Genomic DNA, 15,359 nt, shown 5'->3' on the forward strand with positions numbered 1-15,359 from the left:
ACATCTTTTGCTCAAATCTGGCCCAGGAGCAGAGCAGCGCTGAATCTCACCCTGCTTTCCTTTATCTCCTGGGCCTGCTGCTCTGAGCAGCTGGAGCTCGGTCCCTGTCCCCGTCCCCTGCCCACGGCAGGGGCTGGGGTGAGATGGAGGAGGCTGGGTGGCCGCGGACAATCTGGACAATCTCTCTCTTACGGTGTGGTTGGTGTGACTGGAGAATTTGAGACATGCTGGGTTTGTCTATGCAGATAAGGGATTGATTACGCTTCACAGCTGTAACTGGAGCCTGCTAATCCTGCCCTGTTTAGGAAGGGGAAAACTGCTTTGCGAGATAAGCCGGGAGCAGGATTGCTCTAGCCCGCTTCAACATCGCTCCCCCCCCCCCGTCTGCCTGCTTCGTGGCCACACCATGAGCCTGGCCTGGGGATGTGGGGGGTGCTCAGTGGGGTGGGGAGGGGACCTGTGTGCGGCCAAAATTTATCCGTGCTCTTCCAAGGGAAGAGTGCCAGTAAGACAAGGTTGACCTCTTGGCACCCTCAGTTTGGCTCTGGGGTGATGGGGTTGTTTGCAGAGTGTTATCGGGGGAGGTGAAGTTGATTTGCTTAATTAGGTGGAGTTGTGAGGGTTTGCTGCTCCATGGGATGTGGCAAAGTTGGGCTTGAAGCTGCTGGAACTGGGAGGGGAGGAGGTGGTTTGTCCACCGGTGGGGCAGTTGTCTTTGGTTGGCTTGTTTTTAATGTTTGCAAGCACTTCCAGACTGCTTTCTGCCACTAAACCACCTCTGATCGGTGATCTGCTTGTGGTGCAAGAGGTTCAATCAGCTCTGGTTTCTGAGTGCTACCTGCCCCTAAATTTCAGATGTGAAAATTACAGCTGGGAGTTCCGCTGCTGAAGCTGCTGGGAGTTGCCCACCGGCCTGCAGCGAAGCATCTATGAGTAGATACACCGCTTGTGGCATGAGGACTGTAAAAAGAAAAATAGAAAATACTTAAATTTGATCTGCAATGCTTTGTTTGACCACAACATGGCAATAGTTGGGCATGCAGGGACAGGGTCATAAGTTTCTGTACCTGGCTCGGTTACTAGCCATGAGCTAAACTGGTCGGCAGGAGCAGGTTGCAGGGAAGGACTGGAAAGACGAGCTCATCTGTGTTCATTCAGCATCCCAGAGAGTCACATTTCTCAGGGAATCTGGTTTTCAGTAATCACCACAACATCGTGCCTTATTTTTGTGGCTATTTTAGATCATTTTCCAGTTTGAGAGGGGGATTTTTTTTCCACCCCAATGTGTTAGTGATAATTTTCCAGACCTTTTGATCATTTTGCTGCCAGATCCTCGCTCGCTATGGCAACCCATTTGGCATTTGGGATGGGGTTAGGAGAAAACTGGTGCAGACTCTTTGCCAGCACTGTGAAATACGTGTCTCTCTTCTGCAGCTTCCGTGGCACATGCAAGCTGCATCCTCCTGAAGTGATGGAGAGCTGCTGCTGGGAGCTGAGAAACTTTTTGGCATGTGATAAATTCCCTTCTCCCTTTTCCCACACCCCAAAATTACGGTTTGAGGGTAATTCAGACTTTTTAATTTGGGTTGAATTCAGAAAGTAATTTGGACTCTTCCACCCCAGAAAGATGGGAAGTTACTGTTTTTTAAAGCAGTTTGGTTGTTTTGAAATTGACCCAAATTTTTATTAAAAAAAAAAAAAAAAAAAAAAAGAGGAAAGGAGGAAAAGGGTAGCATGAAGTGGGAGAAGATTTAATTTTTGATTCAGGAAACATTTTTGATTGATCTGAATTTGGGTTGCGATGCAAGTTCCCAGAATGGTGGTGGGTAGGAGGGTGCTGGGGGAAGCGCCACTGCCCTGAGCATCTGATGCTTCTGCTGTTGGTCGTGGCCTTGGTTGGGTCTCCAGTAGGACTTGCTGGCCACAGCTGGGGTTGGCCTCTGGGGCTAGATGGACCGCTGCTCTGAACTGATCTTGCTCTCAGCTCTGTGGGAGTACGTATCTTAACACAATTTTGTGTGCTTTAAAAGCATCTCTCACAAAACAGTTCAAGTGTTTTGTTTCCAAACAGCCCTGATGGAGACTCCCATGTTGGGAGAGGAGATGGACTTGCGAGGGTCCAGGGTGGCTTTGCAGGGCTGGTGGGTACAAGCCTCTCTCTTGATTTGTTGCTGGGATTTTTGGTTTGTTTTATGGCATTAGACTGTGAAAATCGGTGACAGAAACGGCCCATCGGTTTCACAATGTTCCTCCTTTTGCTGGGAAATAAATAAATAAGTAGATGCACAAAAAGCCATTTTGCCAGCTGAAATTTTCCATGCCTCATCTCACGGCAGCCTGTTTTGGAAAATCTGAGCAAAAATCTGTTCATCCATTTGTAAGTTTTGGAAAGGTTGGAGCGAGGAGGGGAACTTTTATGTCAGTTGTAAGAAAGAAAAAACAACTTCTCTTAATTCCCCCTTCCTGGAAGGGTGTGTGTCGGTGTATTTGCAAATTCCAGCTTCCGTTTATGTTGGAAATAGCTATTTGTGTTTTGATGTTGATTTTCTCAGTGGCTTTATGTAAACACGGTGAAAATACCCAACGGAGGTTTAAAACTGCCTGTGATTACTTAACACTGAAGTGTTCCACCTTGGTTACCGAGATTGTTGATCGCTGTTTTAGATGGACACCATATGCTTTGCTGAGAAGACATTCACGTTGCTGTCTGTCATGTGGACCCTTGAACTGGCAGTGTGAAGACCCAGCCAGTGGTGCTTCAGTATCTTCCACAAAGCTCTGGGAGTTTATTTATTCCTTCTGAGCATAGGGTCGCAAAGGTGACTTTGTGTTTAAAGAAAAGAACCAAGACACTGGATTTTCCTTTGTGTCTAGGGTTTGCTGTTGCAGAAGAAAGTAGGCTGCAAATATACTTGCACAGGAAAAAAAACCAGGAATTTACAGAGGTGCATGGGGTCTGGGGGCTTTTCTGCACAAAGGAAGTTTGGGAAGAGCAGCTCAAGCCCCTGCCATCGTGGATCAGCCGAGGAAGCAAACCCCAGCTCTGCTGAATTGGTTGTGACTACACGTATGAGTACCAGGAGGATGCAGACAGCTAGCCTCAAGCCACTGAATGTGTAAGCGTCCTGAAATATGAGGCAGATGGGAGTATTTTTGTACCAAGTTCAGTGCTGTTGATCTTCAGTGTTCACAAATATAGACGCAGGCTCCAGGGAATATTGTGATCAGCTTAAAATAAGGTGGTTAGTTACTGGTTTTGTTAGCAGGGGCATTTGCTGGCATTGCAGCTGTCCCTCTGTTTGCTGGCTGTTGTTTTAGACCTGAAGGTATAAAAATCTATGTTTAAAGAAAACCAGTGAAGCTCATGCGACTCCCCAAGCTGTGTCTCCACGAGCCCAGGTGAATGTTGCGGATGGATGGTGGTTAAACTGCAAAAGGTCAGAAGAGGGCAGATGTTCAGTGTGTGTTCCAAAGCCCGGCTGTTCACTGTGTGGGTCTGTGTAGAAGTTTTGGGGTTCCCAGGGAGGAGCTGCCATGCCTTCATTGTTCGTACCACCCTGCAGAGGCACTCACCAGTCCAGGAAGGGATTTGGGCTACACCTTGTTCATCCGATGCATGGGTAAGATGCCCATGCTTCGGTGGCAGGTGAGTGCCTTGGTGGGGAAGGAGACATCTCACCCCACTTGCAGCTGTGCGAGAGGACAGCGAGAGCAGCCAGCAGTGCCCCACCAGTAGCTTTGCTACGCCGGGTGTCTCTGGTTTCCCCACGGGAAGGTCACACCAAAGGCCAGATCACAGCCTGGCAGAGGTATTGTCCTCCTCTCTTGAAATTCTGTTGTTGGGTGGGTTGTTCCCCCCCCCAGTACTTCTTAGGCACAGTGGAGGCAGGGAAGAAAACCCTTCTGAAAATCACAACCTAATTACTCCCATCTGCTCCGGCACTGCTTCCCATTTCTGCCTGCCAGGATGCTTGTCTCCGATGCTAAGTAGCACATTATTTTCGATAAGTTGCAATCATTTACTTGAAATCTCCTTCTCCTTTAAAATGTCCCCCTGGAAAGGCAATTGAGCAAGTTGGGAATGGGCAGAAACAACCATGAGAAAACCCATCCAGAAGCAGCCCAGCTTGGGCAGGAGAGTGAGCGCTCCTCCCGTACTCATTAAAACCACACAACAGGTTTCTTTTTAGGGTGGGTTTGTTTAATCGTGCAGCTGCTGGGACCAGCCTTTGGCTGGTGGTGTCAGCAAACGGAGCTGCAGAGGAACTGCTAGCTCATGTAATTGGAGGGGATCTTAACCAGGCAGTCACAGCAAATTTCACGGGACAGCACTTTTGACCATTGAAGTCAGCGGAGAGTTGAGGAACCAATGGCCACACCGGCTCTGGGGGGACCTCTTCTTTCATCGTCGCAACCTGGTTTGGCTTCGTGTTGTTCACTGTGTCTTCTTCTTCCAAGATGTCCCCATTGCGTCCCTGAAGAGGCTGTGCCCACTGCTTCATCTTGCCTTAGCCTCCTTTGGTGTCTTCTGGTTGGTCTTTGGCTTCCACCCCAGAAGTCCTGGCTGGCATCTAACTAGGGACGAGCGTACACACAGGCAGTGGCACCCAAGAGGAGACACAAGGATGAGAAGTGGTGGGGAATGCTGTTCTGCTGCAGCCTACATCCCCTTGTGAGTGGATATATCCCATGCTGAGAGTTTGGCTGGGACAGGGCCCTGCTTCCCACATCTCCTCCGCTTGAGGACACTGACTGCGGTAGGATAAATTACCCGTTCTCAAAGAAAAATAGAGCTTGGAGGTTTGAGCATCCTTTTCTGTTGTCACTGCTGAGCCACGGTCCCTTACTAAGCTGCTGCCATCGCCCCCATTATGCTTGATTGCCTTCATGATGTTGTTTTGCCTGTGTTGCCGACACACCTCTGATCTGGAGGGTTTGGAAGGGGTGGAAAGCAAAGAGTTGCTAAGCTTGAAGCATTTTGGGGCGGCCTTAGAGAAGAGATGTTGCTGTGTGCTTGGCTCCTGTATTGAGCTGGCTTCTCAGGTCCCTTTGGAAATATGTTCCCAGGAAAACGGAGTAAATAAGGGAGGGGACGGTGGCGTGGAGGACCAGAAAGAGCCTCGTGCCCACCTTCGTGGATTCCTTAGGTGTCTTCGCAGCCCCCAGCCATCCTCAGGGTGCAGTCCGTTTTGAATGCATGTGCCAGCACCGTGTCTGGCAAGGGCTTGTTTCTCCTGTCCCGTGCCCCCCACCCTGGCCTTACATCAGGCTGCAGGGACACCCCAGCACACAGGGACACCAGGCACAAGTACCGTGGTTTGGGGACACAGACACACGTGGGGTGCTGGCTGCCCATCTCACGTGAGCGTGGAGCTGGCCGCTCCGCAGGTGCTCCTCGGGGATGCCTGGGTTGGCGGGAAACATCTTGAAGCATCTGAAAACTCCATGCAGTTTCCATCCCACGTCCCTGAATCGCAGGGCGAGCGAGGAGCCGGGGAGCTATTTTTGGCTTTGTCTCCTCGCCTGATTCGCTGAAGCCAGTCCTGCCACCACCTCCCTGCGTCTCGCACCGCAGCCACGCCACCGAGCCAGCCCCGGGTTGGGACTTGGACGACATCCTCTGCGCACCGCGGCCGTGATACCTTCCTCGGGGGGGAGAAGGAGCGAATGTGTTGAGCTGGGAGCCGTTTCCCAGCTGCTGGAACAAGTCTCTGTGACCCTGGTGGCGTCCGTGACCGGACCTCAAGCTGGTGGCTCGGCGGTCCCCAGCTGCTCCCGCTGCTGGCATCGGTGACGGTGACCCTGCTGCGGCCGTGCTCCTCGGTTCCCCTCCGCGGTCAACCAGGCAGCGTTTCACAGCGGCGCAGGCAGGGACAAGGCACATGGCTTGGCTTTGCTATTAAAATACATCCATATATATATATATTTGCATGTGTGCATATATATATAAATACATATTTATATATAAAAAAGCATTTCGAGGCAGCGGGGGACCTCAGCAAGGGCCGAGCACCCTCTAGCGGCATTTGCCACGGCTCCAGGGCTGCCGAGCCAGCAGGAAAGCTGCCAAGGACAGAAAGTCTTGCATGAATTTTCCTCCCCCCCCCCCCCGGCTGCCAGTCGCTATCTTTCTTTTTGTTCTTCCTTTTTTTTTTTTTTTTTTTGTTTCGTTTTGTTTCCCTTCTCTTTAATAACGAGCAGCAAATGGCGGGTCCCGGGGATGCCAGGGCACGGGCAGGAGCACGGCTGCAGCCCCTCGTCTCCAGCTTGCTGCTGGACTGCTGAGGATCATTCTGCTTAATTTATTTTATTTTAATTCGGTGGGAAAGCCAGCAGCCTGGGGAGAGCAGGGGCCTTTAGCGATCGGCTGCTCAGGCACTGCGGGTCGGATGCTGCCCGTCCCGGCTCACCCCGAGCCCCCCGGCCGGCAGAGCGGGGACCACATCCCGACACAGAGGGGCATTTTGGAGGGTCGGAGGAGCCCAGCACCCCCAGGCATCCTGGCAGGAGGTGCGTTGGAGCCGGGGACAGTGCTGGGAAGATAAAAAAGCAGCTTTTATATAATCATTTTGTCTTCTCTTTTGACCGAGCGCAGCCTTCCAGGGATAAATAGGCAGCATCAGTTCTGCTTAGACACATTGGCCTTTCCATTTATTTACTCCCTAGCCTTGCTCGGAGCGGGAAGCCAAACCGGGGCCGTCCCCACAAGGTCCCCGGCTGGGCTCGGGGCCACGCTGCGGGGCCGTGCGCCCGCCGGGTGCTGGGGATGCACGCGCCCAGCGGGTGCTGGGCCGTGCGTGTTGCGCGGTGATGAAGCTCGGGGGTTACACAGCGCTTTTCATCAGGAAGCAGCTCTCTAAATATAAACTAATTAATCACTTGTGCCTACCTGTCAGGTCAATGATTCCTGAGATTTTTAATCTAAAAATATTTCCCTTTTGAAATCCAGATGCATCTGTTTTGGCAACTCCGCTTTTGATTTGTTTACGGGGGGGGGTGGGCGGGATGTGTTAATTTTTTTTTTTTTTTAACCTGACTTGCTTTCCATTTGTATTTGGCCTTTTGATGTGCTTTAATTTAGTGATTTTTTTTTTTTTTTTTTTTTTTTTTTTTGTCCTGGAAGAATAGGAATTTGATCTCTTTTTTTCACAGCAAGTTTGTTTCTCGCCCGTAACCCATCACCTCCCCACTTTCCTCTTCTCTTTTTAAGGATTTTGGCTACCTTTACCTCTAATTTCAGTTTATGGACTGCAGACTCCAAACCATTTTCTTGATGAAGTCTGACCTCTCTCCTCAGATTTATCCATCGGCGAAGTGCGGGTGCCCGCGGTGCCGTGGGAAGCCTCCCACGGTGGGGGGGAGATGCCGGTCCTGTTTCCTTGGGGCTCAGCAACTGGCACCCAGCTCCAAATTTGGCACTGTGCCCCCATCCCTTTGTATAGAAGCAATTCTTCCTAGCATGAAATTTTTTATTATTAGTCATCTTATTGGCAAATTTACTGTTGTTGGGCTTTTTTCTGTCTTTTCTTTCCCCCTGACCTTCCCACCTTTGCTGACAGTGAGTATTTTAATCACAAAATTGCCAATAAATGCTAGAGTCCTGAAAATAATTATTTCACTAGAGTTTGAGGCTTTTAAAAAAGCTCTTTTTAGTGTTAGCTAAACCTCTCAACAAGGTCTTTGACTTCCATTTTATACTGGTAATAGCTATATCTTTAACTTATTTCAGAGTGACGAAGACCATACTTGGTGTTTGCCCAGGTTTTTTAGCTGCTCTGGTTTTGCTTCTTATTACCAACTGATTTTAGACTTCTTTTTTTTTAAACGATGGGGAAAATCACTTGCTCTGCTTTGAGCTGCGGATTCAGGGGGTCAAATTCATCTTGAGTGTAAGCGGGCACGGCTTTATTAAAATCCACGCAACATTACCCAGATCTGGATGCGCACGAGTGTGTGCTCGGGACAGGGTGTGTGTGTTTACAAAGTGCTTTGAGCTCCTGTGCCAGATGAGATGGGGAAATAGAATTCATTTCTCTGAGGAAATGCATTTTTTTGTTCGCTCATCAAGGATTTATTTTATTTATTTATTTTGCAGCTGTGTGTGTGTGCATGCAGAAATCTCAGGTTATGCATCTGTGTTCAAACACAGACCGTGGGGGGACACATGAGGACACGTAGGGCACCTCCATCCTTCAGACCCGGGACATCCCAGGCAGTTGGGATGCTCCCATGTGTTTTTTGCAGGAAAATTCTCGCAGGAGAAGGACTTTTACTCGAAGCAGTAATTGAGGTAGGGAGTACAAAGAGGGCAAGAAAATTCTGTGGTTAGAAAGTCACTCCAGAAGAAGAATTAATTTGTTGTTGCCCCTTTTCTTAGCATGGTTTAGACTTCACTGGAACGACTGGATTCTAAAAAAAAAAGAAAAGAGGACATTTTCCAAATAATAAAATTTATTTGGTACATTTTTGTGTTTGTTTCTCTACTGCATGGCTGAAAGCATGGCCTTGCAAGCCCTCTCCATCTGTATTTAAAGATGGGGAAACTGAGGCACGGTCAGCCATGGGCTCTGAGGCTCTGTCTGTCTTCTTCTGCCATCTGGGGTTGATGGCTGATGCAAATGGTGCAGGATCAAGCTGTAAATGACATGTTAGAAACGTCATGTTAGGTGACATGGGAGGGTCCCTGGGCAAGCTGAGGTCTGGGCTAGAGACTCCCAATTTCCCATCCCATGCTTGAGTCGGGATATGGTCCCTGTCGCTTCTGGCAACAAGAATGGGTGCATTTGTTGGTTTTTTTGGTTGGGGTCGTTAGCAGTTTCGCTGCGTATTTGAATGCAAAGCGTGGCTGTCTGGGTTGGTTTTGCCCTGCTTCTTCCCTGTGGGAAGGAGGGGAAGAGGCAGGGAGGGGTGTGGGGGGCTGGAGTGTCTCCATCACTGCTGCTGCTGGGCTGGAGAGCCAAGGAGCTGCGCTTGGTGCCAAGCACTTGGAGCACCAGGATGCAGACTGCCTCTTGGGGTACCCTTGGGAAAGGAAAAAAAGCCTCACTGGTGGGGACTGAGCCCCACCAGTCCAACCTGGGATGAGCATCCCCTTTTGGGTGAGCATCCCCTTCCCCAAGTTGAGCCCCGGGTACCACTCAGGCTTTTCTCTCCCCTTTGTGTCTCCTGCAGTGCTGAGCATCCGGGGAGCGCAAGAAGAGGAGCCCACGGACCCCCAGCTGATGAGGTTAGACAACATGCTCCTGGCCGAGGGGGTAGCAGGCCCCGAAAAAGGAGGTGGCTCGGCCGCCGCTGCCGCCGCTGCCGCCGCGTCGGGAGGAGCCGGCTCGGACAACTCGGTGGAGCACTCTGACTACAGAGCCAAACTCTCCCAGATCCGGCAGATTTACCACACGGAGCTGGAGAAGTACGAGCAGGTAACAGGCTCCTTCGAGGCGGAGGACAGGGCTGCCCGGGGGTGGTGGTGATGGGGTGGTGGGAGCAGGAGCCGGAGCCGCCGGGAGAGCCACGGTCCAGTGCCGACACCGCGGCGTGGATGTGCACAGCCTGGATCGCTACTGACATCTATTGTTAGGAGTGTACGGGCAAATGCAAACTGTTGCTTGGTATTGGAGTGAAAACGTGCTTTTTTAGAGTGGGAAGGGATGAGGTTTTGTGCTGGAATGTGGCACGAGAATAGGCTCGGCATGGGTTGCCCCTTTGATTTTCGCTTTTCACTCCGCCCCTAATATCTTGCCAAAAATTTGCCTTATGAAGGGGAAGTCCTCTTTGAGGTGCTGGCCTCGGTGCAGGAAGTTTTCCAAGCAAGGCTTGAATCAAAATCTTCCTTGAATACTTTTTCTGCTTGAAAAGTTCTTTTTGCAGTATAAAAAAAAAAAAAAAAAAAAAAAAAAGTGCCTTTTTTCTTGTGGAAAATGATTCTTAAAGAAAAGAAAAAGAAAAACTATTTGGGTCATGAATACAGCTATTGGTAACACTGACAATTGCATGAAAAGCTTCGCAGGCCAATGCTCAAAACCAGTTTCTTTCAAATGCTTCCAGATGTTTTGCAGACCTCTCTTCGCCGCTGCGCGGCTTGCCCTTGTGCTGAATGTGGTTTGTACCCCGAGGTTGTGCTTTATGGAGCGCGAGCAAGAAAGCATCCCTCCTTTTTGGGTGCAGGATGGGCTCCGGGGCCAGGGGCCAGGTGGGGTTCCGGGTCTCCGGTTTAACGGCGTCTCTGCCGATGTGACGGGGCCGTGAGCGGCTGCCGGTGGCCAGGCCCAGGGAGCAGGCAGGAGACAGGTTGGAAGGATCTTCTTTGGTGGCTGTCCTTAGCCCCTTGCTGTCATTCCTCCGAGGCACTGAGACGGGGTGGTGTGGCATTGAGGGAGCCTCAGCCATCTCATGTGGGTAGGAGCGGAGAGCACATCAGGGCTCATCTTTCAGCCCCGAGGCAGAAGAGGGGGAGAGAGACCCCATGTCCTCTGCCACCCAAGCTCAAGGAGAGACCCCTGGCACAGCCAGGGATGGGCTTCAGGGAAGGACCTTCTGCTCCTTCCTCCCCTTGGGCAGGAGTTTTCTTTGTTCGCTTTTCTGATTTTGTTTCTGCATCGTTTTTTGCTCCCCCCGAGGGTCACCCAGGTGAGAGAAGCCTTTACCCCAGCCCCATGGGGTGAGACGGGCTACATCTTTCCTTCTCACAACCTTCTGATGGGGTTGGTTTTGCCACCAAGTCGCTTTGCAAATGGCTGTGCTGGTCTGCACCTCCCCGCAGTCCTGCAAAACCAGGGTTCAGGCTTTCTCACTCTCCATCCCCCTCCCTCCAGTCCCATTGTTGGTGGCTGGGGGAGCTCAGCGCCTGGCTTCTCACAGCGTCTGGCTGCTGCTGTGACAGCACGGCGCTCGCCGGCAATTTTGCCTTTAATGCTCTTTATTTCATGCCAAGAGGAGACGAGCTGAAATTGCTCGGGCGTCTGGGAGCAAAGAGGCGCCCAGCTGAGAGCTCTCGTAGCCAGCACTCCCCCCGGGAGATGAGAGCTGTCAGCTGAAGCTGGTGATGGGCAATTGGAGGGGCTCTGCTGGCCTCAGGCATGCCTCCTTGTTGGGTCTGAGCCCTGGGTGGGGATTCAGCTTGGGAGGGTGAGAGATAGAAAGTCAAGCCCATGTTGCCATTCCACAAAATCGGTGTTTCTTTCCCCTGCTAGTCCCTTTTTCCCCATCATGGCACGGGAACTGAGGACGCTGTTCCCAGAGCAGCTGCCTGTGTCCCAGGAGCTCCGAAAGCTTCTCGAGTCATCAGTGTCCCAGTGCTGCTCTCCGCCTGGTTTTCAGGGCTTGGTTCTGGCAATCGGAGGATCCTGTTGTGGCTGTGAAGTGCTTGTGGAAATGGAGGAGAGGGCAATGAAGTGGCCTTCATCGAGGCTCAAAATCCCTCCCTTCTCTCCCCTACTCCTCGTACTGCCCTGTCCTCACAGCTCATCGTGGGGGCAACAGGAGCAGCCAGGCGGTGCTGTGCCAGCAGCAAACTAATTGGGATTGTTTCCTGCTTGCCTTTAGTTGTCAGGACTCCTGCCTCACTCAGGCTTTAATTATTATTATTTTTATTATTTACTTCTTATCTGATGTGGTAAGAGCACGGAGGAGGGCCATGTCTCTCTGGGAGCTGCTCCTGTGAAGCATGAGGGATGCTGCAGGACACATGGTGCTGGGGTCCAGCTGGGGCAGTGGGAAGAGGGACAGTGGATTAAAAGGTTTATGATCCTCTTTAGATACATCTGTATCTCCTCTAGCCCTGTCCAGAAAAACAGTGGCTGGAACTTCTTCATGCTTTACGTGAGTCCTAGGGCTTCACCTGCCCCAGGTTCATCCATGATCCCTGAGAGGAAAGGAATTGGCTCCTTCCTTTCTCAACATGTTTGTTGTGAGTCTCTCATTTCCCCTGCTTGAGCAGAGAGTTTTATCTCTCCCAGATGAGAGAAATTGATCTCTCTCCCAAGAGCCAGCACACTTTTATTCTGGGCCTGCCCTAAGAAGCCTCAGCCATTGAGGCCTCCGCTTGCGTCTCCTTCCTGAGCAGCGTTGTCTCTGTACTGTCCTTGACGCCGTCGAATGACCTTCCGATCCTGGGGTTTCTTTTGCTTTTCTTGCCATCCCAGGCATGCAACGAATTCACCACCCACGTGATGAACCTGCTGCGTGAGCAGAGCCGGACCCGACCTATCTCGCCGAAGGAGATAGAGCGGATGGTGAGCATCATCCACCGCAAGTTCAGCTCCATCCAGATGCAGTTGAAGCAAAGCACGTGTGAAGCCGTCATGATCTTGCGCTCCCGATTTCTGGACGCACGGTGAGTTCACCCCACCAGACCTTTCTCCTCACCCACCATGCAGCGTTGTTCAGGCCTGGGAGAGGTGTTTTGAGTTTCTGGAGTGAATTCGGGTCCATCTGAAGGGCCGCGTCTCTTGGTCTTGAGCTGCAGAGGCTATTTACCCTCCTTTAGTTGTCTGTGGTTCAGCAGGGTAGGGGACAGCAATTCAAGACATCCAGCCTCTGTCTTGGGCAGGCTCCCAGCTGCATCTTGAGAATTGCACATCCTGGCAGAAGGAAGTTCTGTGGCATATTCCAACAACCTTCTGTGGTGAAAACGTGCAGTTCAGTTAGGGATGAAAGCTAATGCTCCAGCCCATCGTGTCCCCTCTTAGATTCTTGTTCTTATGTTTCCATTGTCTCAGATTTTCGATTTGCTGTAGGATTATTTCACTCCCCAAGGTGGTTACGTGCAGGCTGTGGCTTAGGCTACAGCTTGGGATGGGGAGGAGAGGCAGCTACACTGGGGGTACAAGGGCAGAGTTAGCAGTCAGATAATGCCCATCAGTAAATGGAGCATACTTCCTCAAGGATGTATCCAGTACTACTTTCTCAGCACGGAGCTTTGTAGAGTAGCAGTGATGTTTTTGGCCAGGGCAGCCAGCTGTCAGGAGTCGCATTCCCAGGTGGAGGAGCTGTCTGCCAGTTTTAAGACTCTTCTGTGAGCTGGAGAATACAGTGATAATTTGAGACAGAGACTTACTTGCTCTGGAAGATGCTGAGAAAGGGGGCACCAGCAAGGTGCAGATGAGAAGCTTCCTGGCCATGAGTCTATTGCACTCCATGCTCCCAGGAGCAGGGGAAGGGGGGAGGGAAGTGGGGAAAGTCAGAGTATCTAAAATTGCATTCCTATTTCTGGATCCCTGGCACTGATTTCCTTTCCTTTTCCTTCTGTTTCCCCCCGCTTTCTTCATGCTAAGGCGGAAGAGACGAAACTTCAACAAGCAGGCTACGGAAATCCTGAATGAGTATTTCTATTCCCATCTCAGCAACCCTTACCCCAGTGAGGAAGCCAAAGAAGAGCTAGCCAAGAAATGCGGCATCACAGTCTCACAGGTGAGAGAGCTCAGAAATACATCAAGGATGGCTACTGCTAACGGGAAACCTTAGCGTGGTGAAGGGCACTCTGGACCTCAGTCAAGTCAGTGATGTCCCAGTATTGGGCATTTAATTACTAAATGAGTTTAACGCAAGTTAATGTAAGTCGATGGGAGAGCAGATGGCAGACTTGCAGATTGAAGCCATGGATTGAAAAGAGGAGCTTGGGAGAGGATTTAGAAGGGATGAAGGCTTCATGGAGTGATGGCTGTGTGTGCAGCCAAGTTGTTAACAGCACAGAAATGATGTGGCGTGACCCACAGAGGCAAAGTCTTCTGCTCAAGGAATTAGTGCTGAGCTGGCTTGCAAGAAGAGCTCGTTTGAGCTGAAAGTCCATTCTTGCACAGAGTTTGCTTGATCAGGTGGAATGGACAAGGTGTGAAGGGTTTGGGTCAGACAGGCTAATGGTTATAGTTTGTGCTCAAGGAGGGTGGGCTTTCTCAGGGTTGTTTCTTTCTGTCATTATTCTTGTGCTGCGGGACATGACATCTCCCTGACTTGCTTATCCCTCAAAAGGTGGTCAATAAAGACAGACTGAATTATTTCCATACATTCAAGGCAGCCACATAGTTCCTGGAGTTTGTGGCTTTGACCTGGGAGCTGCTGGGATTTGTGAGGAGTGCAGTCAGTCCTTGAAGTGTTCAGCCATAGGCCTGCCTTTCTTTATTTCCTCTCTTTGGAGCAAACTGTGTGATTGAAAGCCAGTCTATATGGCCTCTGGTAGTCTTGTCCTCGTGTGTGCTTAGCACTCCCTCTAGGCTCCCATCGCATTCCCCATCTTGGGCTGCTTCCCAGCCCCAGGCGCATTCCTGTTTGTCACTCGAGTAAACTGAAGACAGCAGTAGCATCTGGTGTCCTTGTGAGAGCGTGTCTGCCTTCAGCAGGAGCAACAGCATCCAAGGGTAGGTGTTGTCACCGTGTTGAATGCCTGCTGAGTGACTCCGATTGCATCCCCTGGGTCAGAAGACCCAAACATTGATTCTGCCCAGAGTTACCTACAAGAGACAGCACATATTGGCTTAGGTAAAACTACAGCTGTCTTGATGCTTCCCCTCTCACTTTTAATTCATCTGTTCACACTTACATCTTCTCCCTTGCAAAGAAAATGCCCAGGAGAAATGCTGCACTTAGGGTATTTTTTGACCATGCTGTATCAAGGATGCTTTGTGCTGTCTCCAGGATCTCCCTCTCTTCTTCATCCAAAGAAGGCAGAAACAAACACACATCCAGGTCTCTGTTTTTGCTGAGGCTAAGTGGGAACATGGGACAGTATGAATCTATATAAGTCATGAGCAGAGTTGATCTGAACTCAAAGGGTGACTGGGGTAGACAGGTTCTTTGCTTCACAAGTTTTAAGATGAAAATCAATTGTGGTGGCCATTTATCCCAACTTCCTTCCCTGTGGTGCTCAGAGTTCGCCCACCAGCTCCAACATTTGAAGCCAGAATAGCTGTTGGAGGGAGATGGCCAAGTGGAACAATCATGAAGGAGCACATCGTCATTGATGAGAAAGCACAACCAAGGAGTGGAATGGAGCTCCTCGCAAACAGCACCTGCTCCTGGTTCCATCAAAATGTCCACTCCCAGATCTGGGTTGGGTGCTGATCTGAATTACTATGTTTTGCCTCCCAGGAGTCTCTGCAGGTTATATTTTCTTTTTCCTGCCCTGCAGCAGCACAGGGTTAGATACCTGCAGTTCAGTAGCAGGTAGATTGATGGATTTGTGTAGAAGCTGCTGAATGCTCTAGGAGCACTGCAGATAGAAAACATCAGAGGAATAAAAGCATATGGGTTTCAGTTATCAATACCCAAGCCAAAACAGTTTGCCTAAGATGAGGAGAAGATCATGAGCTTTTCAGGATGAACATCCTATATTGTCTTCTCTGTCTTGGTGCTTGGACATTCCATTTAGA

At 50.5% G+C, this 15,359-nt stretch overlaps 1 protein-coding gene across 3 annotated transcripts in view; it reads left to right on the plus strand.

The window, feature by feature from the left end:
- Positions 1-15,359, plus strand: part of PBX1 (PBX homeobox 1) — a 131,802-nt gene that overhangs the window by 97,985 nt on the left and 18,458 nt on the right. For all 3 annotated transcript variants that reach the window (XM_042806565.1, XM_032998588.2, XM_042806558.1), the window contains 3 exons: positions 9,172-9,416; positions 12,138-12,328; positions 13,269-13,404. In XM_042806565.1, the coding sequence (XP_042662499.1) occupies positions 9,172-9,416; positions 12,138-12,328; positions 13,269-13,404 (572 nt within the window). The remainder of the gene's footprint in view (positions 1-9,171; positions 9,417-12,137; positions 12,329-13,268; positions 13,405-15,359) is intronic.

Source organism: Tyto alba, unplaced genomic scaffold (assembly GCF_018691265.1).
Source record: "Tyto alba isolate M040663 unplaced genomic scaffold, T.alba_DEE_v4.0 Super-Scaffold_1000006, whole genome shotgun sequence".
Lineage (NCBI taxonomy): Eukaryota > Metazoa > Chordata > Aves > Strigiformes > Tytonidae > Tyto > Tyto alba.